The 23,141-nt window shown below is 41.8% G+C and overlaps 1 protein-coding gene and 1 long non-coding RNA gene across 2 annotated transcripts in view; one reads left to right on the forward strand and one right to left on the reverse strand.

Annotated features, from left to right (window-relative positions):
- Positions 1-23,141, reverse strand: part of LOC144762068 (uncharacterized) — a 144,588-nt gene that overhangs the window by 56,277 nt on the left and 65,170 nt on the right. The gene's annotated exons all lie outside the window — the stretch shown is intronic.
- Positions 2,815-23,141, forward strand: part of LOC144761491 (uncharacterized) — a 72,379-nt gene continuing 52,052 nt past the window's right edge. The window contains 3 exon segments of the mRNA XM_078646824.1: positions 2,815-3,101; positions 3,486-5,262; positions 5,386-5,507. Of these exon segments, the coding sequence (XP_078502950.1) occupies positions 2,815-3,101; positions 3,486-5,262; positions 5,386-5,507 (2,186 nt within the window).

Raw genomic sequence — 23,141 nt, forward strand, 5'->3', positions numbered from 1 at the left:
TTTGATGCCCCAATTCGGCAAACAATTGTTCAATCTGTAATGCAGTCGCAGCTAGACTATTGCAATGGACTGTTACTGGGTGCAAATAAAACTGTGACCAAACGACTCCAACAGGTACAGAATGCGGCTGCACATACTCTTTTTGGGTTACCTAAGCACTGCCATACCTCCAACCTTCTTCATTGTTTGCACTGGCAACCAATCGAACAGAGAGTTAAGTTTAAAACTCTCTGCATCACTCATAAGATTCTTCATGGTCAGGGCACCCAAATTCTCCAGGGTCTGTATACAACATATGTTCCCTCTCAGGCCCTACGCTTTGCCATCCAACATCTGGCCCGCACTACCAGAGTGCGTAGGCTTAGAGCAGGGGGGCGCTCCTTCAGGGCTTGTGCCCGATCTTGTGGAACCCTGCCCCTTTTGCCGCCCGGTGTACACAGGATCACTGGACTTTCAGAAAACTGATCAAAACCTGGCTCTTTTCCACCATCTAGGCCCCTTCTCACTACCTCCCGTCTGTTTGCGCATGGACGCCCCGTTTCTGGGTAGCCATGCACATTATAAGTATATTTAACATAACATTTAACATAACATAACCAACAAGTGGTTCCAGTACATGAAATATATCAAAGCATGATCATACACAGTACATAGGAGGACTCCGCATTTGAGAATAGCAATAAAGGCATATAAACATGCCGGAGACATAAATAGTAAGTCCTGTCAACCCAACCATCTTTCATCCCCCACATATGCATATTGAAAAACACAAACAGCACCCATAGACACATCATAGCGATATCCAGACGTCATTTCCCCCAATGAACAACAGAATGCAGACACCTTAGGGAGGCTGCTAACATGAGTCCATAGTGTGTGTAAGCAGATGTTCTATAAGATACATAGTTAGGGGGTCCCAGATGTCCCGCGGCCGGGACGATAGGGTAAGGAGCTCGGAGTAAATAAGTATTATTGTTGCTTGATGAAATCAATATCCTTATAGGTGAATCTGTCTCTATACAATTATTTAGTTCAAAATGCTTATGATTGACATAAAGTAATGCCTAGTGGTTATATTGGCCTGCCTACCCCCATAATAGGTGCTGTGGACCTCTAGGCATTCACGGACCACAGTTAAGAACCACTGATCTACACAAATGACTCATTACCAAAGTCAATATTATCTACTTTTTCACCACTAATCCTTTTGGGTTCTGGAGTAGCCTGCTACTTGCCGAAAAAGTGCTTTGAGGCCTCGTCCAGGGTAGTACGAGCCATATAAATGCAATTACAATACAATACTTTTAGGGCAGTCTACCTTTCTGGGTTGTGTGTATTTTTTTAGGCTTCAGCAGGAATGTGCTATGAGCTAGAGACTGTTAGTAGTGCATACCTTACCTTAGAATTTCCCACATGTGTCAGTCTGGATCTGGATATTTGTTCTTCCTCATTACCCCTGCGCGGTTTTAGGTGGCGTCCGTCGGCTCTGCATCCGAAATTAGTGTCATAGGTGCTGGGATGACATTGCGGGAATTACATAGACGCTGCCTGTGCTCGCTGACGTCAGTTCTTAACATTACTTTCCACGCCCAATACGCAAAGCCATGAAATACACTGACCACTGGATCTTAGCTGCCCTCCTCACCACAACAGCATAGGAAGCTCCCTCCTCCATAGCCATGGTAGGGAGAGAAAGCAAGCCAGTGTCAGGGGTTGCGTCCAGACCACTGGCATCATCCAGGTCCATTCACCAGTCTACCAGATACATTGTTCCCGAAGGTAAGTAACTTGTTCATCATGTAGAATCCGAGGCTTAAAACCAAGAACTTAGTAAGTCTCTGTGGATGCACCCAGTGCCAGACCGCAATGAATGGCCTAGAACAAACTGTAAGTGCCATGTGCTCAAAAGATTAACATGGGATTAAGTTGCACACTTGTTCTAGCAAGACTGTCCTATTCCTACCCAATGCATGATGGTGGATGTTAGCGAACACATCTTCTACTCACTTTAGAGTGGTTTATCACATGTTAAATTGCAGCCCAATGCTTGGTCACCCTTAATATGTTTAATACTTTTTCTTTCCCTGTTGGTCATGGGTGTTCCTGCGCAAAAGTAATCCAAGTGACTAGTGTTGTTCTGGGTAGTACCCACAGCATGGGGATCTTCGCATACACTGTTTATCCCGCAATGTCAGTGCACAAAGCAAATAGTACTAAAAACAAAAGTCTTTAAGAGCACCTGAAACAAAAACGGTGCAGATGAATTCACACAGATAAAAAACATCTAAACACTGTTTACCACTGTTTTTATACTGGCAAACCCCCCTCTGCAGTTCCCTTCAAATATCAACTGAAAACAAGACTAACTATATTGCAGAGTTTCTTTCACTTTGTGATAAATGTACAGTACAAGTCTTTCTGGTTGATGAATCATACCTGTAGTTCCTTTATTATTGACTTGCCTTTTTTTGTTACAAGTGAAAGAAATGCTTTAAGAAAGGAAGATGGAAAGGACATACAGCAATTTTTTTCAAGCAAAATTCTGCAAAGTTTAGCATTGAAAATGTATCCCATGGAGACTAATCCCCATTAAAATCAACAAGATATATTAATCCACACACTCAAGTATCATGAAAAAGATATTTCACTTGAAAAGACTAACTTGAGAGATACTAGGCAATAGAGAACTTGCTAAATGTTCTAAAGCTCACAAGGCAATTCCATATAGCATTATATAAGAAGAACGTGAAGTCAGCAGAGAAGAAAAACAATATGTGTTTAATTTGACAAAGGTTTGAACATAAAGCACACACAATGGAAAGACTCTGTAAATGTTCTGAATGTGATCAAATATTCAGGACAGCGGGCTGTCTAAAAATCCACCAGGTAGCCTACGCAAGACACAGAATATGTAAATGTGAGGAATGTGGGCAGACATTCGATCAAAAGAGTTTTAACACCGGGAAGAAGTTATTTGAATGTACTGAATGTCAGAAGGCTTTGTATGCAAAGGGACACCTGCTGATAGATCAGGCGGGCCATGCTGAGGAAGACCCGTTCAATACAAAAGGAAACTTGCAGTCACATCAGACTGTCCATACTCATGGGAAACCTTTTAAACTAACTAAAAGTAATCCATTAGTAATTAAAAAGGCAGAGCTAGTTCAACAACAACACATCCACATTGGGCAAAAGCCATATGGATGTAGAGAATGTGGCAAGACATTCGCTGCAAAGACAAACCTAATGCGACATCTAAAAATACACACTGAAGAGAAGCCATATAAATGTACTGAATGTGACGAGGCATTCATTAGAAAAGAGCTGTTAAAGCAATATCAGGAATTCCACATTGGAGAGAAACCCTTTCATTGTAGTGAATATGACAAGGCATGCGTTACAAAGACAAACCTACTGCAGCATCTGAAAATCCACACTGGGGAAAATCCATTTAAATTGCCAGAAGGAGACAAAGCATTTGTTGGAAAGACAACCCTAATGCGACAATTGAAAATGCATACTGAAGAAAAGCCATATAAATGTTCTGAATGTGACAAGGTATTTGTTAAAAAGGCAACCCTAATGCGACATCTGAAAATCCACACTGGAGAGAAGCCATATAAATGTACAGAATGTGACAAGGCATTCATTACAGAGGTAGAGCTAACACGACATCGTAGAATCCACACAGGGGTGAAACCTTTTTGTTGTAGTGAATGTGACCTGGCATTCGTTGCAAAGACAAACTTAATGCGACATCTGAAAATACACACTGAAGAGAAGCCATATAAATGCACTGAATGTGACAAGGTATTCATTAGAAATGAAATGTTAAAGCAACATCAGAAATTCCACACTGGAGAAAAACCCTTTCATTGTAGTGAATGTGACAAAGCATTTGTTACAAAGGGAACACTATCGCGGCATCTGAAAATCCACATTGGAGAGAAGCCATATAAATGTACAGAATGTGACAAGGCATTCATTACAAAGGTAGGGCTGATACGACATCATTCAGTCCACACAGGGGAGAAACCACAGAAATGTACTGAATGTAACAAGGCATTCCTTACAAAGGGAGAGCTACATCAACATTATGCAGTCCACAGCGGGGAGAAGCCTTATGAATGTACTGAATGTGACAAGACATACAGTAGAAGACGCCACTTGACGGAACATCAGAGAATCCATACTGGAAATAAACCCTATGGTTGTAGTGAATGTGACAAGGCATTCATTACTAACAGAGAACTAATAATACATCAGAGAGTCCACACTGGAGAGAAACCATATGAATGTACTGTATGTGACAAGGCATTCAATCCAAAGGCATCTCTAATACGACATCAGAGAGTGCATATTATGGAGAAACCATATAAATGCACTGAATGTGACAAGGCATTTGGTACAATGGGAGCCCTAATACTACATCAGAAATTCCACACTGGGGAGAAACCATATGAATGCACTGAATGTCACAGTGCGTTCATTGCAAAAAAGTATCTCTTGCAACATTACAAAATCCACTTCAGAGAGAAAACGTATGTTTGTAGTGAATGTGATAAGGCATTCTTAACAAACACTTGTCTCTTGCGACATCAGAAAATCCACACCGGGGAGAAACCCCATGGTTGTAGTGAATGTGAGAAGGCATTTCTTACAAAATGGCAGTTAAAGCAACATCAGAAAACTCACAGTGGAGAGAAACCATATGATTGCACTGACTGTGGCAAGGCATTCACTGTAAAGCACACACTTGTACTACATCAGAAGAGACACACCGGGAAGAAACCATATGGTTGTAGTGAATGTGAGAAGGCATTTATTTCAAAACAGCGGTTAATGGAACATCAAGAAACCCACACTGGGAATAAGCCATATAAATGCAATGAATGTGACAGGGCATTTTTTGCAAAGGCAAGCCTAAAGCGACATCAGAAAGTCCACACTGTAGAGACCCCATATAAATGTAGTGAATGTGACAAGACATACACTCTAAAGCACCAGCTAGTAAAACATCTGGTATTCCACACCGGGACAAAACCCTATTGTTGTAGTGAGTGTGACAAAGCATTCTTTAGAACACAGCACTTAATCGTACATCAGAAAATCCACTCTGGAGAGAACCCATATGAATGCACTGAATGTGACAAGGCATACACTAGAAAACACCACTTAATGGAACATCAGAAAACCCACACTGGGGAGAGACCATATGAATGCACTTAGTGTGACAATGCATTTGCTATAAAGCACAAGCTAGTACAACATCTGAAAATCCACACTATGGAGAAACCACATGATTGTAGTGCATATGAGAAGGTGGTTCTTTCCAAGAACTGCCTAATGTGAATGCAATGAATGTGACAGGGCATTTATTGAAAGAACATCCTAACGCAGCATCAGAAAGTCTATACTGGGGAAAGGCCCTATGAATGTACTGAATAGGACGTGGCATTTGCTTTAAAGCACTTATTAGGTCTACTTCTGAAAATCCACATCAGGAAGTAACCATATGTTTGTAATTGGTGTGACATGGCATTAATTAGAGATAACCCTTAATTCAACATTAGAGAACCACACAGGAGAGAAACCATAGGAATTCACACTGGGGCGAAATTATATCGATGTATTCAATCTGGCATAGCATCTGTTGAAAAATTAGGACTATTTTTACATTGGTTGGTTCATACACATAAGAAACCATACCGCTGATCGGAATGAGACAAGGCATTCGTTACTAAGAGAGATCCAGTGTGCAGTCGAAAGTAGAATGAGGCAAGGCATTAATTCATGAAAAGATTACGGTTTTATCATTTGAAATTTTCCACAGAGAAGCCACCTCAGTGTATTGAATGTGACAAAGTGTACATTACAAACTAAGACTGGGCTACTATATCATTTGAAATCTGACACAGGTGACAACCCTAATACATTTACTAAATGTGAAAAGGCAATTCAACACAAACTCATCACTAAATAAACATCTGAATCTCCATACAGTAAAGGAACCATAGGAGCGCACTGAATGCGACAAGTAGAATGGATAAGCTAATGCAATAGCAAGGAGCCAAACCGTATGCATGTATAAAATGTGACAAAGCTTTCATTACAAAAGTAAACTCACTGGTACATCAGAAAATTCAAACTACAGAGAAACAATATGAATGTTATTGAAAATGGCAAGGCTCATACTGTCAACACTGGTCAGAAAACGTGAATGTTATGATTGATGAGAAATTCATTAGAATAGCAAATGTAACATGAAAGTTCACACTTGACTGGAACCACAAGAATGAACTGAATGTGAGAAAGTATTTACTACAGATTGCACTCTAGCAGGTTACTTAATATCACACAATGGATGAAGGGTAGAATGACTAACTCTTGTCTGCCGTCTGCTGCTGCCCTATGCCACAGGAATCCCTGGTGACCACTGTAAAGCTTCGCGGACCCGCCCGCTTGTCTCCCGCTCCTTTTCCAGCTGGTAGCGGGGCCGCCGAGTGGAGACGGGTGAGGGGCGGACTACAACCCCCATCAGCCCTAGTGGTGTGCCGCGTCACCTGCCAGCGCCCGGAGGCGCTTAAAAACGTCACTGCTGCCATCGAGTGGGGGAAACTCTTGTCTGTCGTCTGCTGCTCCCCTATGCCACAGGAATCCCTGGTGACCGCTGTAAAGCTTCGCGGACCCGCCCGCTTGTCTCCCGCCGCCTCACGCTCCTTTTCCAGCTGGTAGCGGGGCCGCCGAGTGGAGACGGGCGAGGGGCGGACTACAACCCCCATCAGCCCTAGCGGTGTGCCGCGTCACCTGCCAGCGCCCGGAGGCGCTTAAAAACGTCACTACTTCCGTCTCGCGGGACGCCGGGCAAAGCCCGGGCCAAGGGCGGGCCTGTTTATTCCCGTTCAAGACCGGGTAAGACTGGACTGGGCCACGTCCCTTGCATCCTCGTTCTTTGGATACCCTGTATGTACTGACTTTCTTATTCAATTGGTCGTACCTTGTAGTTCTCGACATTTTATTTGTAAACTACTGTAAATCGTGTCCAACCATGACCAGAGGCACTAGAAGCAAAACGGCGTCAAGCGCTGCTCAGATTACAGGTCCTATTGATCTTTTCATTACCCGGACCAACGAGGTGATAGACCAGAGTATAATTTTGCTAGAGCGTCGAGTATCCCATGAACTGGAAATAGCCAGAAGATCTTCTATGGGACCCCTCGCCTCTGCCCAAACCCCCATTCATCAGGGGATGATTACCCCCTTACTACTTCCATCAGAAACCATGGCGCAGATACATACGGTCCCTAGTATAGTGGACCTCTCTGCTACCCAGCTGTCTCTTGATTTGCACACAAGTGAAGACTTAGAAAAAACTCCTGATCTACAACTAACACACTCCCATGCTGAAACCCCAGTGAAAAATGCAAAGGGTAAAAGGGAGGGAGCGATCGCAAAAAGGGATAAGAAAAAAAAGAACATCTTTTCAAATAAGCCTATATTCCCTACAGATATTCAAACATCTGTTCCAAACCGGTCCCCTCACACCTCTACAAACGATAACATTACTCTCCTAATTAACACCATAGGAGCTCCCGAGAACCAAAATGGTTCGGGTGCAGCGGGAGGCACATGCAATGCATGTAACACATGCAATACATATGCAGCAAATAACCAACTGCTCTTAAAGAGCGTGGGGGAACTCTTTAAACGTTATTTACAACCAGTTGAAAAAAGCCTTATGAATATCGAGAAACAACTGGCAAAACTGAACACACCACCGTTCACTCAGAAATCATTAGGCCCCCCAACTGTAACAGGGGGGCGGAAACCCACAGCCACTAGCACACTAGCTCAACCGGCCCACTCTGATACTCGAGCAAAACCTACACCAACTCCAAAAACTGTAAATACGCAGCAGAAATCTGTACAAGACACATCCCAGAATACATTAGGAGATGGGAAGGCAAAGACTAGTCATGCTTCACAGACCCCCCAGGCATCCCCGGGCCCATCCAAAGGCCCAACCCAGGCAGCTAAGCCCAAGGCGATACCATCTATACCTTCGAAAGGGCCAGCTCCACAACCACCGGGCGAAGGGAGAAAGGGAGGGAGACTCAGGCGCCCGGCACACTTGCCACCTGAGGCGACCCCTTATACTATCATTCTTACTGGGGTCCCCGAGTTACCGGCTAATACAGATGAACCCCCCTGGTCCCTTCGTAATAAGGTTCTGCAGTGGCTGAGTCAAAATAGACCTCTTCAAGCTCCAAACCTTAGCAGAATCTCCTCGGTACGGAGAGTGCTATGGATAGGAGAATCTAAAAAAAGCATACAGGGCGATTGCGTTATAGTCAATTGTGATGATCCCACCATGGTTGACTATATTTGCGCCTGGCCCGACCTGGCTAAGAAGGGAGGGATCGATGCACACCGCCTGTCCTTCTTTTGTCCACCTTCGAATCTATATGAGTACGGAGAACCCCCTAGCTGGGAAGAGGGTCCAGACTGGTCCTGGAGCCAGATGGGCCATTGGAATAGTCATAGAAATAGAAAATGGACCAGAGACTGGGAACCACGGTCCTGGTTCCCTAGAAGAGAACAGTCCAATTTGGAAGGGTGTAGGGGATTTCCTACTAGAAATAGGTTCGATTGTTTAGACATGGTCGATTGACCAATTGGGTATACAAAAGGGGCATATCAGGCACCTACCACCTTATCGGTTCCCTTAACCCCAGAAATAGCACATTTCTCGTATAATAATAAACAGTCTCCCCTTCATACGAGCCCGACATCGACAAACACCATTACCATCTTGAGTCGGACTCTAGCACCCCAGGCCCAGCTCCTTTTCCAACACTTAGTCACAGAACTAACTCCCGAGGGCCCTTTCATAACAGACATAAATGAGAATTTTGACATACTGTCTCATGACAATACAAGCATAGACACTCCGAACAAGCCAGGCCAAAATGTAGTCATTACCATGAGCTCTCTTCAACTGAAAGATGGCCCACCACAGATCGAGAGGAGAACAAGCATGACAATAACATCATGGAACATCGCCGGTCTTTCTAAAAAATCCAAGGACCAAACTTTTTTAGCTTTTGTAGATAGATTCGACATTATATGTCTTCAGGAGTGCTGGGATCAAGAGGAGACCCATTTAGAGGGATTTAGTACCCTCTTCACCCCTGTAACTCAGGGAAATCGAGGTAGGGGATCTGGAGGTCTGTGTACATACATCTCCAACTTGGCCAACCTGTCAGTGAAGACATACGAAGTGGACGGGTTTAAAAACAGGGAGTGTAAACCTCTGCAGGGCTTTTTGGTAAAAGGGAAAGGGCGGTGCCTTCTTTTGATCAACCTATATAATAACATCCAAAAAGAAGACGTGAAAGTCTTCATAAGTGAGTTGGCTGATATCTTAAACAAAGGAGTGGGGGAGCCGGATTGCATTCTTATAGTTGGAGACTTTAATTGCCACTTATGCCCCCACGGTGATTCAAAAATTTGCGGCTTAACAAATTTAAAAGGGGAACCATGCACGCATTTTGAACACTCTGTATTTGGCAACATGTTAAACCAACTCATGCATGACTGGGACTTAGGATATGCTAATGAATTGAGTGAGCCTATGGTTGCATTTCAACCTACTTTTCACGGTCGAGGGGCAGGTACCGTGATAGACTTTGTGTTGATGTCCAATAATAACCAGGGCTCCGTAAAAGGGTTCAAAAATGAAGAACTAGCCATGAGTGACCATTTCCCCTTAGCGTCAGTCTGGACGCGGGCAGCCATGATAGTCATGAAATAAGTACATACGAAAGATTATATCGTCATTCCATTTCCCTGTCTAGAAAAAACGGGTATGCCATTAAGTGGGTTAAGGTCGACCCCATAAAATTTCTAGAAGAGGTAATCAACAAAGAGCATGAGCACTTTACAATGTGCTTGGAGCAAAATCCTAACCCCCACCTGATCAGAGCCGCTTATGATAAAATAGCCGCTACCATAAACGATAAATTAACCAGGAAACAAAAAGCTGGAGAGAAATCCAGATTAGCTGGCTGGTTTGACTCGGCCTGCACTAAAGCTCACAAAGCCCTTTTACAGGCAATAAAGACAGTACCAAAAACACCAGCTCAGTCAGAGCTGCCAGGTTACACTATAAATGGACATTACAACATAGGAAGAACAAACTCAAAACTCTAGCATGGGAGGCCCTAATCAAGGCCAGTGCCCTTAGGGATAACATCTCATTCTGGAGAGAAGTTAATGCCCCTTTTTTTGGTGAGAGTAAGACCGACTCCTTGGAGATCGCCATAGCCGAAGACGCATGGGTCAGCCACTTTACGGCTTTGTATAAAAATGACGACCTAGCGATGTCAAACCTCTCTGCGACCGTACAATTTTCTGACATCGTTTTACAGTCTGAAGAACCAACTACACTGAACCCCTTTCCCTTGAATATTGTTTTCTCCCTACTAGAGGTTGAGCAAGCCATCCGAGAGAGTGCCAATTCAAAAGCCCCAGGGCCAGACGGAGTACCTATTGATTTATTTAAAGAAAACCTAGAACTCTGGGCCCCACTTCTGACAAACGTATTAAACACTTATAGTCAAATAGGCTTCCCTGACACATGGCATGAAGCCATTGTAATCCCCATCTATAAAAAAGGTAATAGGCAGGACCCAAAATGCTACAGACCCATTTCTCTGCTTGATTCCCTGATGAAGGTAGCAGGCAGGGTTTTATTGACAAGACTGCAAACCTGGGCCAAACGTAAAGGGGTTCTCTCCAAACTCCAATACGGGTTTAAAAGTGGCCTGGGTACAGTCGAGCAGGGTCTCAACTTGACTTTAATAATGAACAAATATATGACAGTCAAAAAAGGGAGCCTGTTATTGACGTTCGTCGACTTAAGCTCGGCTTTTGATTGTCTAGATCATAAAGTGCTATGGAGCACCCTGACCAAGATGGAGATAGACCCACACGTCCTGAACTTTATTAAAGAACTCTATAGAGAGGCAGAAGCAACGGTACGATACGGCAAAAATGGAGAACGAACGAAAAAGTTTCCCATAGAAAAGGGCGTACGGCAGGGCTGTATCCTCGCCCCTTTTCTTTTTAATTTATACATTAACGATGTGGCAGATTTTTGAACAAACTTGGAAGTTGATTATCCTAAAATAAACGGCGAATCGGTTCCACTACTATTATATGCTGATGACGCCGTAATAATGTCACAAACCCAGATAGGCCTTCAGAAGGCTCTAACTGGGTTCTCAACCTTCATGAGCACTAGAGGTCTGAAGATCAACGTGGGTAAAACTTTCACCATGCGTTGCACCTCAACAAATAATTCTAAAATTGACTGCAAAACCTTCGTTAATGAAGCAAAGATAGGCTTGACAAAAACTTTCTCATACTTAGGTATCACTTTTAATAATAAGGGAACATGGACTACAGCCATCACTACTCTCTGTCTGGCCTTCACCCGCACCATAGGCGCAGTAAAACAATTTGCCAAGAGACTGGGCGGGAAACCAATTGACACCCTGCTCAAGATCTATGCCGCGAAGTGCGTCTCTACTGCAACATATGGTGCAGGTATATGGGGGACGGCTGACTGCACACAAATTCAAGTAGTGGAAAATGCTTTCTTTAGGTTTCTGCTAGCAGTCCCAAGATCTGTTTCTACGACCATATGTCATAAAGAATTAGATCGTGCCCACATCACTGATATTATAAAGATAACTCCAGTCATGTTGTGGCACAAGATATGGTCATCTAAGGACACTGTTTTTAGCAGGGATGTCATTCAAGACTGCATGAACCAGTCAGCTGCTAAAAAGTTCATCTGGCTTTCTTATGTTAAAAAATTTCTATTTTCTATCGGCCATCCAGAACTCTACACAACTCCAAGCTCGTGTACATTAATGTCTAAAAAAGACTTAAAGGATATCTGTCTAACGCTACTAGAAGACAGGCGGTGGTATCTGGATGGTAATAAATCTACGATAATCTCCCACCGTCTCATTCTTCCTGGGCCGGGCTTACACCCTTACCTGGCCCGACAATTTCTAGCTATCACAGAATGCTATTGACACGGATGAGAACAGACTGTTTCTATAGGCTGATATCATTCCCCGCCCCAAATGACTGGTCTGCTACCTTAATAAATTGTCCTTGTGATGATATATCAACCCAGTCAAACATTCATTGCATCTTCTTTTGCAAATATTATGAGTGGGGTAGAAAGCGTTACCTGTTACCCATTCTTAGGTCGTGGGGACTGAGGCAATGTAAACCAGCCCTGATCAGACTCTATTTGTTGCAAGATGAACTTACCATGCACGCAGCCATTACTTTTCTGAAATATGTAGTAAGATGCAGAGGGACGATGGTCTAATGACAAAAAATTCTTGTATGTTTGTATTATATTGTACCTTATTACATTTAATAGTACATTACAATAACCCAGGCCCCTTTTTTAATTGTTTTACAAATTGTTTTTTTTTTTTCTTTTTACACGTTTCACCTAATTTTTAAATACTTTTTTAACAAACTTAGAGTATTAATGGGAACAAATGTATGATATGGTTGTAATGCTTTTATATTTTAATTGTGCTTTTATGGTCTTTTCACAAACACCGAATAAAGCTATCTTTGATTTGATTTGATTTGACTAAATTATTGAAAACCGGGACATGCCACAAACATATAAGTAGAACTAACAGTGTTACAGTGACCAAAGAGCAAAGAATGGCTTAATTTACAACACTTGACAGCATAAAAATCACAGAAATTAGAGTGTATGGGGAATTAAATGCAGCCCTTACACTTGTTATTATATGTTATATAAATAGGCAGTGGGGTTTTAGGTTTAAACCTATAATAACTGATAAAACCCCGCTGTAAGAGAAATAACCCTCACCAGTGAAAACTTATAAACACTGAAAAAACACCTGCACACCCACAAACTAAATGCCATTCAAAGAAAGGAAAAAGAGAGTGAAAGTCAATTTTTTCTTCCTGAAGGGGTCAATACAACGTAACTTTGTTATACAAGCCAGCAGTAAGAAAGACTGGGCCAACATTATTCTACTTGAGTTTTGATGTTTTGGGATGCCACTAAAATATTGTTTCTTCTTCCTTTTGCTTTTTTTCAGTTTTGTGGTCTTTGGTCTAAAGATGCACAGTTTAGAAGCATGTTTTAGGTCTTGTTTAATTATTTTATCAACTGTAGAGAATCAGGAAATATCAAGATCATATTTGATATTTTGGCTGCGTTTGATTCTTTCACTGATAGGTAAAATGACTGGTTTCATATGAACCTTTCCTAATATGTGTCATACATTTACCCACAGAGAACGGGTAAAATCCCTTAATACATCAGCCCACAGTTTCTAGTGGGTCAGTAGGTGAATTGCCAACACCTCAGGCTTTAAACATTCAATGCAAGGTAATGGGACAAGTATATGTACAAAGAGCGCTATCACCAAGCATCTGGGATAGTGGTGAAAACATGACACCAGACTTTTGGAAAACATGGAACGCAGTGTCACTTGGAATGCTCTGCAAAAAAGGTTCTTTCCAAGTTCAAGAAAGATTGAAGTGATATTGTTTGTATTTGCAGTGATTCAGCTACGTATATGAAAAAGTTGTGTGGTGACCTGTCAAAATTGATACCAGAGCTGAAGTGATTCTCTGTAGGAGATCCTTGTCATTTGTTTGATGGTATGCTGAAAGCATCTTTACAATCTTTAGTTAATGAGGGATGCTATTGACTATTTAGTCCATCTGGTGCACTGTTTTTTTATGCACAGGAACTAAAACGCAAATATTTCTCATTTTTTGCTTTGTGTGGCATCAAATAAAGAGTCCTCCCAACTGTGTGCCTTAGCTGATGGTTCTCAGTCCAAGGGGCTATAAATGCTATATTATCCATGTGGCATCCGTTTACAGAATTTCTGCTGAGTGAAGATGCCAAAGGCAAGAAATGTGTGGATCTTTGGTCGCATATTGATAGTGATGTGAAAAAGTACACTCTACTGCATTATTAAATTTTTACAGGAAAACATAATAGCTGTAGTGGACATAACAAAATAACTGTCTGAAAAAACCCTTGTCTGCCAAGTGTTCAGCATAATTGGTGTAGATGTGAAACATCTCCTTGAGAGTAGGTTGGACGACACCTTTAGTGATTTTGGCACTGCAACATGTTACATGTTAGAGTGCTTGCCACTTGGTAAGCAAAGCAATGTTGAAGAGCAATTCAGGAAAGTTTATTTTACAATCCATGAGAAATGGCTTGCAATGATGCATAGAAATGTTCCTCCATCACCATTGGCATTTGAAGTCAACGAAACTTCACTGTGGTACTCTGTACAAGTTCTAGATCACTTCAGTAAAGGGGGAATTTCCTCCTTAGTTTCAAAAGTGCTGCTTCCTTTTTGACAAATTCAATAACTCTGAGGGCATAAGTGCCCAGCTTAATGCAAATGTTGCAGAACCGCAATCTTCAAGTGCACCAGTATTGGCATGGAAAGCTATGTCAGTGGCCAGAGTTAACAAATTGTGTACTGCTGTTTTGGCGTTGGCCGTCTCAAGTGCCAGTGTTGAAAGGGCCTTTTCACAGAAGTTTACATGGGAAGGAAATAGCGAGCGCCCATGACCAACGACTTACTGAAGAAGTATTATATGGTGTACTACAATAAATTGAATTTGCAAAAATCTCTTTAGACCTCATATACACTATACCTACACTGTATATATATATACCATGTTCTATCAGTGCAAAAAGCAAGCAATAATAAAAGCTAAATGTTCCATAAACATTGGAAAAAAACATTTTTTCTGTTGTTTTTAGTGGCGCGAAAATGTGTAACCACTGATAACAACTGTTTTGAAATCATGAAGAATTGTATTGAAATCACCTGAAAACACTGAAAAAAAACACCAGAATTTACCAAAAATAGAAACTGAAAACAGGAAAGCCTATATATAAATTTCTATTTGTTTGAGCCTTCTAACAGATTCTGAATTGGGACACAAAAACATATTCATTTGACCCCCTGAAACCAGAACATACTAAATTTCCAAAATCCGCCAGGACAGATAATAAAAAAACAAAACATTCTCAGCAAATATGAAATATCTGGTCCCCTGTGAGGTGTAGCAAAAAGGTAAAACTTTCATCATCATCATGATCAAAAAAGCTTTATTTGGTTTGCCAAGAAACATCAAAGAGTTCAAATTCAAAAACGTGTATATTTAAAAGTCCAAAATACAATTTGTGCAATATAAAAGGTTAGTGGGTAGAAGAGGCCATTAAAATGTCCTCACAGAAAAGATCTAATAAAAAACAAAAATCAGTTATAATACCAAGGTACAGCAGCATTCTTCTAATATAACATCTGTGCAAACATAGCAAAGGACTAATATATCCTTACTTTGCCTAGTTGGCGTACAGTATTCTAATCTAATTGAAGAGAGTCGCACAAACCCCAGCTATCAGAGTTCAAATCTAAGAAGGGAGTAATGTACTCTTCGTCTTCGCTAGAGTACAACTGTGGAGGGTGTGTGCTAAACATTGGCAAAAAACCGACTTTCAGAAAAAACTATTCTTTCAGAGGTCTACATTTTTTAAATTCTGTATGCAATTTTATAAGAATTAACCTTCAGGTTTAAACAGACATGTTGTTTCCATTTCCTGCGGGGTCCACGGTATTCTGGACAGAAAACAAAACGTACCTCTGTCTCTGGAAATTCCCCAATGGCAGGGCATTTGTCTGAATTTCGCTCCCTTTCCCACTTACTCGTAAAGGTCTTTAGCAGTAAACTACCCAACCGAAATCTCATAAACAGACTCTTGGCTGGGGGGTGGAGAAATTATATCCAGAAAAACTTGAAACTTTCAACTAGGCTTGAATTCAAGGAACTGATGGGTCAGACGACCTAAAGAAGCCATTGCTAGTTGTTGGACATGCAGGAAGGCTCACCACCTGGTTTTGAGTACAGCAACCTCAGACTTTCCGATTTTCTCAAGATTATCCCAGAGTCTGCTTAGCCCCATTCTCCTACACCATTTTTAATTCTATTGTAACCAATGGGTTTTTTAGGGACCATTGGTCCTCATTAAATCCATCAATGTCCCCCTAAACTATATTAGTTCTGGGGTGGACCAGATATGAACACAAAACATCAAAGGTCTTAGGTGTGCCATAGCTGAAATGTGTTTGCTACCAAAGTCCAACAAAAGTGGAATTATGGGAGGATTTAAAGGAACACAGATTAGTGTTCTGATAAATGTATTCTCCTCCACTGTTACCTTCTGAGTATCTGCATACCCCCAGACTTCAGCACCAAAAAGAGCAGCCCCCAGTGCTTTTGTTTGATATACCTCCAAAGCTGAGGATATGGCTCTCGACTGGGTCTGATTATGCAATTTAAGCTTTCTTATTTAGTATTTATTTGTTCTTTTGTACTGGACTGACTTGAAATTTAACTACCCCTTTAAATTGTTAGATTTATTTTTTTGTGCAGTTGTAAACATCACACAGACAACAAAAAAATGCTTTAAGCCCTTGTTAGAACCTGCTCTAAATTTATTTTCCATAAATCCATTGTTCCAATCACGATGCTCACATGTTACTGTTCATGCGCACCAGGTGTTATGGAGAATGTGAAAGGAGTTGAATGAAGCCACACATAATAGGTCTTGAATCCCCAATTTGAGACAAACTATACCCCAAAGATCAATAAGCTACCCCTGACCCAACTTCTGGTCACAGATAATTGCTCCATGGTTGTAGATGAGTTTCACAAGGTTCCATTTGAAAAACTGGTACACAAAATTATTTTCCTCATTGTGTCTTACTATGAATAAGGCAGAAAATGGTGATGTTGTTCTACTGTCTCTCGGTTGAATGAACCCCTATGATGCATAATATGCGGAGATGTTTTGTCTACCAGATCTGCATCAGGGTTCTATCCTTCACATGCGCTTAGAGGTTCTAACCCCCACTTGTGCACAGAGGTTTGAATATCCACCTGTAAATAGTGATGTAACCGTCTCTTGTACACAAGGATTTTAGCTTCCACCTTTGGAGGGTAGCTTTATCCTCCACCCTTGGCCAGGGGTTCCAGAGGTTCCACTATCCACCTGTGCCTAGAGGTTTTAACCTCCAGTTTTGCAAGGGGGTTCTAACCTCCATTTTGCACAGTGGCTACAGCTGCCAACTGTGCACAGGAGTTATAACTTCCACCTCTTCATGGTGGTTCTGGCTTCTTTTTGCAAACAGTGGTTCCAACCTCCACTGTGCTCAGGGGCTTCGCCCTTGACCTATGCATAATCAATATCTTCTAATATTGCACTAGATAGTTACTTTATTTGCTCTGCCCATTTCCTTTGTTACACTCCCCAACATCTTAATAAAACCATATTAATGAAAAAACACTTTATTGGCAGTTTTAAAGACATAACAGTACAAGAGTTGAGACCACTGTGAAGTTGACTGGCAGTTGCCTGTGCAATCAACAAGTTATATAACTTTATTCTTTATTGTTTCATTAATTAAAATCATTACAATGTGCAAAATGTGAGTGCAAAAAAGAAGTAAAAAGTAATCAATAGGAATATATATCAGGAGATCTTGGGTTCTTAAAATCATGAATGTAAAAGGACTTTTAATCTGGTAGAATAAAAATGTGAGGCTTTTAGGTCCATTTGTAATATGCCCACTTTGAGTGCCAGACAAAGATCCATTGTGCTTGAAAGTGTCTGGAGCGTTTAAGGTCCTGGATTTCTCGTCATATAAGCTTGACCTGTTGGGTTCTAAAATTCTGCAAGCAGAGTTGCTAGTCACCTTTCCTGTGCAGTCCCGACTTAAATTTCTATATAACAATAGCTTAGCATGACTGCTTAACCCCGCTTTGTCTTGAGGGACTCACTGAGTCGACATGAGGTATGGTGGTTTTATTTTAGCGCAAAGAGCAGGTTGTGATTTATCTAAAGTGCTTTGTGCTAAGGCTGGTGCTCATGCTAGATGCCATGAGGTGGTCAGGAACTATAGTGTTTGCGCAAACACATGTTGGCGCTGCTATGTGACAAGGTCTTTTCGGCTTTTCTGTTTGTTTTGTGGAGTATTGTGTTCAGTTCCGCCCTGAGGTGCTAGTGGGTTGTTTGCTGGTTTGGCTGATGATTTGTGGACAAAGTTGTCCCGCCCTTGCCCTTGCAAGGTAGATTTTGAGGAGGGTGATTTTGTTTGGCCTTGTCCAATGCCTTGCTCAGTGCACTTTCAACCTCCTGGAGATATTTCACTGTCCGGGAGATTGATTAGGGGTCTGCTGAGTTAAGGCAGAACAGTATGACTTGTCTGTAGGAGCGCACGCCTCACAGGTTCCAGAGAGGGTGCAGCCAACGTCGGTGGAGGCTTAAGGTGGTTTTACAGAGGCTATTTATGTGTAATACCTCTTTGTTTGGGTTATCACATAGTCGACTAGCAGCCTTCCCTTTCACCCTCAACTAGGGTTGTATCATGCACATTTGAGGGCAGGATCCCAAGATGGTATTTTAAGTATTTCCCTTTTATCCTGCTGTTGTAGGCTTCCCTCTGGTATTTCTGCGTTTCAAGAATGTGTAGCTATTTAATTCTGCCAAGGCCGGAGAGCGTGTACTTAGGGTGGTCCTGTCTTCTGAGGATGATAATATTTTGGATGTTTTGTTAACTGTTCTTTTAAAGGTTTCGTAACTTGCTGCTGCAGACCGTAATTCATCCTGACCAATTTGATCGATTGTTTTGTTGAGACTGTGTCTAGCCAGTGAGTGGGACCTTTTAGTTATTTCCTGCCATGCGTTGTAGTTTATGGTGTTGTCTTCTGCAGATTTAAGTCTGTAGCAGGTAATGGCAAATGCTGCTCGCCTTGCAAACAACAGTTTTTTAACCCAAACCCCAACCTGACCTAAGCTGGTGAGATGTAGCTGGGGAGTTGGAATATTTGCCTGTAAATTCTTGCAATGATTGTGTCCCGAAATGTTGAGTCTCTGCCCTGCAGAGCCTTACTTCCTTAAGGCAGGGTGGGAACCACCTTTGCCCTGGCAATTTCTAAGATGGGGCTATACGAATGCCCATTTAGGTTTCTGAACAGTGCCGTTATCCCTGCTGCCAGGATGATCCCTTTTCCTTTGATTTCTTCATTGTGAGGTTTAAATGTACCATTGCTGTGAAGTAACAAGCTGAGGTATTTATATTCTTTTATTTCCTCAACCTTGTTGTCGTCCGGGAACGAGCTTGCCTTAACTTTTGTTCTTCTTCTGAGGAGGTCATTGATCTTTGTCTTTTTGGTGTTTATCAATATCAGTGTACATGCAGTTATACTCTCCTACAGGTGAAGCAATTGTGATTACTGACACTGTAGAAACATTCATCCGGCGCTCTGAACGATCGGGCAAGAGGAAAGTGAACATCTACCCCCTAAAAATGTTATCAGATGTTGAATACCTTCTCAAATTCCATATTGAATTTTGACAAGCCAGAGGATCTGATCTAGCAGTGCAGTGTGATCATTAGAAAACTGAACTCATAATGAAGGGGAATTACTTTGCAGGTGACCTCCAGGTTGCAGAATACCTGAGTGCCTAGAGGAGTAAAAAACTGAGATGTCTGGACAGCCCAAGATTCACTCTTTCTATATCTGCTTATGCTCTGGCGCTCCACTCGCTAACAGCTCAGATTCTCTGCCAGCATACGTGACTTTCAATGCGTACGGCTCTAAAACATTGGTCAGACACTGTATTTGTTTACGATATTGATTCTTGGAAACCCACAAGCCATTTGATTACGCTTTTCTGATTTTGTTTTTATAACTTTTACTTGTTTTTGACATTCATTCAACTTTTATTTATTTATTTTCATAGATTATTATGTTTGTTGTATTGAAGTTTATCAATCAATTCCCTGTTTCTTTCAGGGGTGACCGTGCCCTTAGAAACAAAAATAAGCTAAATAACGAGGTACAGTAACTAGCCAACTACTTCTGCCTAAACTGTTCTTAAATATATTTTCTGTTGTGAGTTCTCTGAACAAACCTCAGCACAATACTGCTGGAATTACCAGAATAAAGTACACCAAAGGCAGCACAACACTGCAGAGCCAGTCTACTGATTTTTCTAATATTACAGGTAGTTTCTAAGGTCACAGAGGAGGTCAAATCCAGGAGAATAGGGTTATCATTAATAGGCAGAGAGAAACATTTTACAGGCAATAACTTTGTGTACATGTCTTCTAGTGACGACACTCATAAGTAAGGACGAGGACTAAGAAGGCAGAGGAGATAGCAATGACGCTGGAGGCTCTTTATAGATTCTGTGCCCTCTCTGTAAACACTTACTCGTTTCACCAGCATCATTGTTCTTGGCGTGTTTACAGCCCGTCTGCTGGATTCAAGCATGCTTCTCCTCTAGTAAACCAGGAGGGCAGGAAAATAGAGATGGATAAGACATTAACAGTCGATAGAAAAGAGAGGATATCTTCAGAGTGCAGAGGTTAGAGGAAGGCACAAACGGGATAACCAGAGAGCGCATGTTAGAGAAGTGGTGACAGAGGAGGAAGGTTTATACTGTTGCAAAAGTTTGAGTGAGTACAAAAGCATTGCCTTTGATACACAGTTGTTTATGTAGAAGGAAACTGGTTTTAAACGATACGCTGCTTACACTGGTAGCTAGTGGTGCGATAACGGTCAAGGATGCATAATGTAAATTGGAAAAATAACAGATCATGGAAGACGGGCCAGTTCCCTGACAGAAAGTCTAGTTGAAATAATGGATGGAGTAGATTTAGTTGTTGAAGGAAGAGGCGAAGCCAGTTCTTGTTTCATAGGATTGTGTCATGGTCTTATGTAGAAAGGGGGTTTAGTCACATCAGGATAAGGGATTTAAGCATGGGTAATCCCGTTCTGATGCAAATCGATAAGACAAGTGTACTGGTTGTGATCTGCAGTAGCATGAAGGAGCTCAAGACGGTTAAAGGAATTCTACCACAGCCAGGTATTCAAGCCCTTCTAGAAATGTTGAGCATGGTGATACCTTTTGCCAGGCATGCCAGGGTCTTGTGCTGGCTGCAATAACAAAACAGTGCAATATTAATCCGATATTGCTAGCTGGAAGCAAGTTTGAGTTCTTATTCAGGGAATGAAACCATGTTTCCCACAGTATGTAACTAGGATGGATGCCATCCACTCTCAGGTCCTCTGTGGGGATATCTCTGTCCACGATCAGGGAAGATGCTGAGAGTAATGATCATGTGCATTACCACATGGACCCAACTAAGTTGGATGCCATCCACTCCCGGGTCTCTGTGAGGAACATGGCCTTTAACCACTTGGCTGCTAAGGGGTGTGCATGTAGGTCCATTGACTTTCCATTGAAATCAATGGGCCCTACATGACGAGTTACCCTTGTCATTAGCACTGAAGGGGTTAATGTCTAGTGGTGGCACAGAGGGCAATGGTGACTGTACATTACCACATGGACCCAACTAAGATGAATGCCACCGCGTCTCTGTGAGGGACATGGCTCTCCATGACCACTGGTGGTGCAAAGAGCAATGATGACTGTATATCACAACATGAACTTACCTAAGAAGGATGTTCTGTCAGGTCTTCGGTGGGAGATCTATGGCTTTCTGTGGTCAGTGAAGGAGCTGAGAGTAATTGCGACTGTACATTACAACATGTACCTAACGAATGGCTTGATTTAAAGTTTTGTGGACAGATATTGCATCCATCTTTAAGTGTATTGGGATATAATGCACTTGTAACAAGGATGAAATATCGATTTGCCAAACTCGAGATCAGCCCCTTAGATGGACGCTATCACCTAGCATCTAGTCTGTTGAAGATCTCTCAGCTGGGGTGGTCAAGGGATGGACAGAAACCGTGCTCCCAATATTTTACTACATGCACCTGCAGTGGATGCCATCTTCTAGGTCCTCTTTTGACAGTCTTAGGCTAGGCATGGTCAGCTTAGGGGTTGCGAGCAATAATCACAGTACATAAGTGTTAGGTGATTATTTTATTAGAATAATTATGCTTAATATAGGCTTGGTTCAGTTAGCATAACTAGCCTGCATTACTGAAAAATGCTTGTTTATATTTTGTGCACGAGCAATGTCTTCATTCTTTCAGAAAATGTTTAAGATTCAGGCTTACACAATAAACAAATGGAGAGAGTAAAGGGATTTTATCCACCGAAGTGGACGGAAAAGTACTCCTGGTCCCCTAGGCTAGGTATCTATATAACAGAAAGGAGGAGTACCACCTGAAAAAGGCTCAAAAAGCGATTTTGGTGGGATGGTTTTCTAATGCAAAAAAAGGAAGAAAGTCCTTCTTTGGTTTTAAAAACCCCTCACTCACCGACCTGGTCGGTGACATGCTTCATCATCGGGGCCACCTTGACAGCCGAATGCCATCAAGGTGTGCTGCGACACCTGGAATACAGTGGAGCTGGTATATGAGTGATGAGTGCAAGAAAAAAAGTACGTGTGTTAAAAATTGTCCTGGTATGGCTTATAGGTGAAATTTTTATTCTTAAGACTACTGGACAATATTAAAAACGTGTGTGTAGATACAATAATAGGTTTAATTATGACCAAGTGTATCTGTAAGGAAGGTCTACATATTTCAAACCGTAATGGAAATTGCCGGTTTTTCTTCAGGACCAAGAAAGGAAATGGGTGGTCAGGGTACACTAACGCCCTGCCATACCAACATTCCTTTGTTCCCCAGTAGCAAAAAAGGGTTACAGGGCGAAAGCAAGTGTAACCCGGGGGTGGTTACGCTAGAATAAAAAGACCTGTAAAGAGAAAGAGTATAAGTCACAAGAAAACTCGTCACGTGCCTGCAACGTAGTGAAGTGACGAAATCTGCTGTCTCTGTGAGTCATCTCACACTGAGTTAATGCGGACTATTAAAGTGCATTGTGCTGCTCAAATACATGAAAGTAGCGTATTGGCGCAATACAGCCAGTATGGCTTCCTAGCACACCTATCAATAGTAGTGTGCTTGGTGAGAACGATCCGTGATTCTTTTGTCACTCGCATCCTTTAACTATAGGTGCGTGGCTATGCAACAATCATATC

Source organism: Lissotriton helveticus, chromosome 6 (assembly GCF_964261635.1).
Source record: "Lissotriton helveticus chromosome 6, aLisHel1.1, whole genome shotgun sequence".
Lineage (NCBI taxonomy): Eukaryota > Metazoa > Chordata > Amphibia > Caudata > Salamandridae > Lissotriton > Lissotriton helveticus.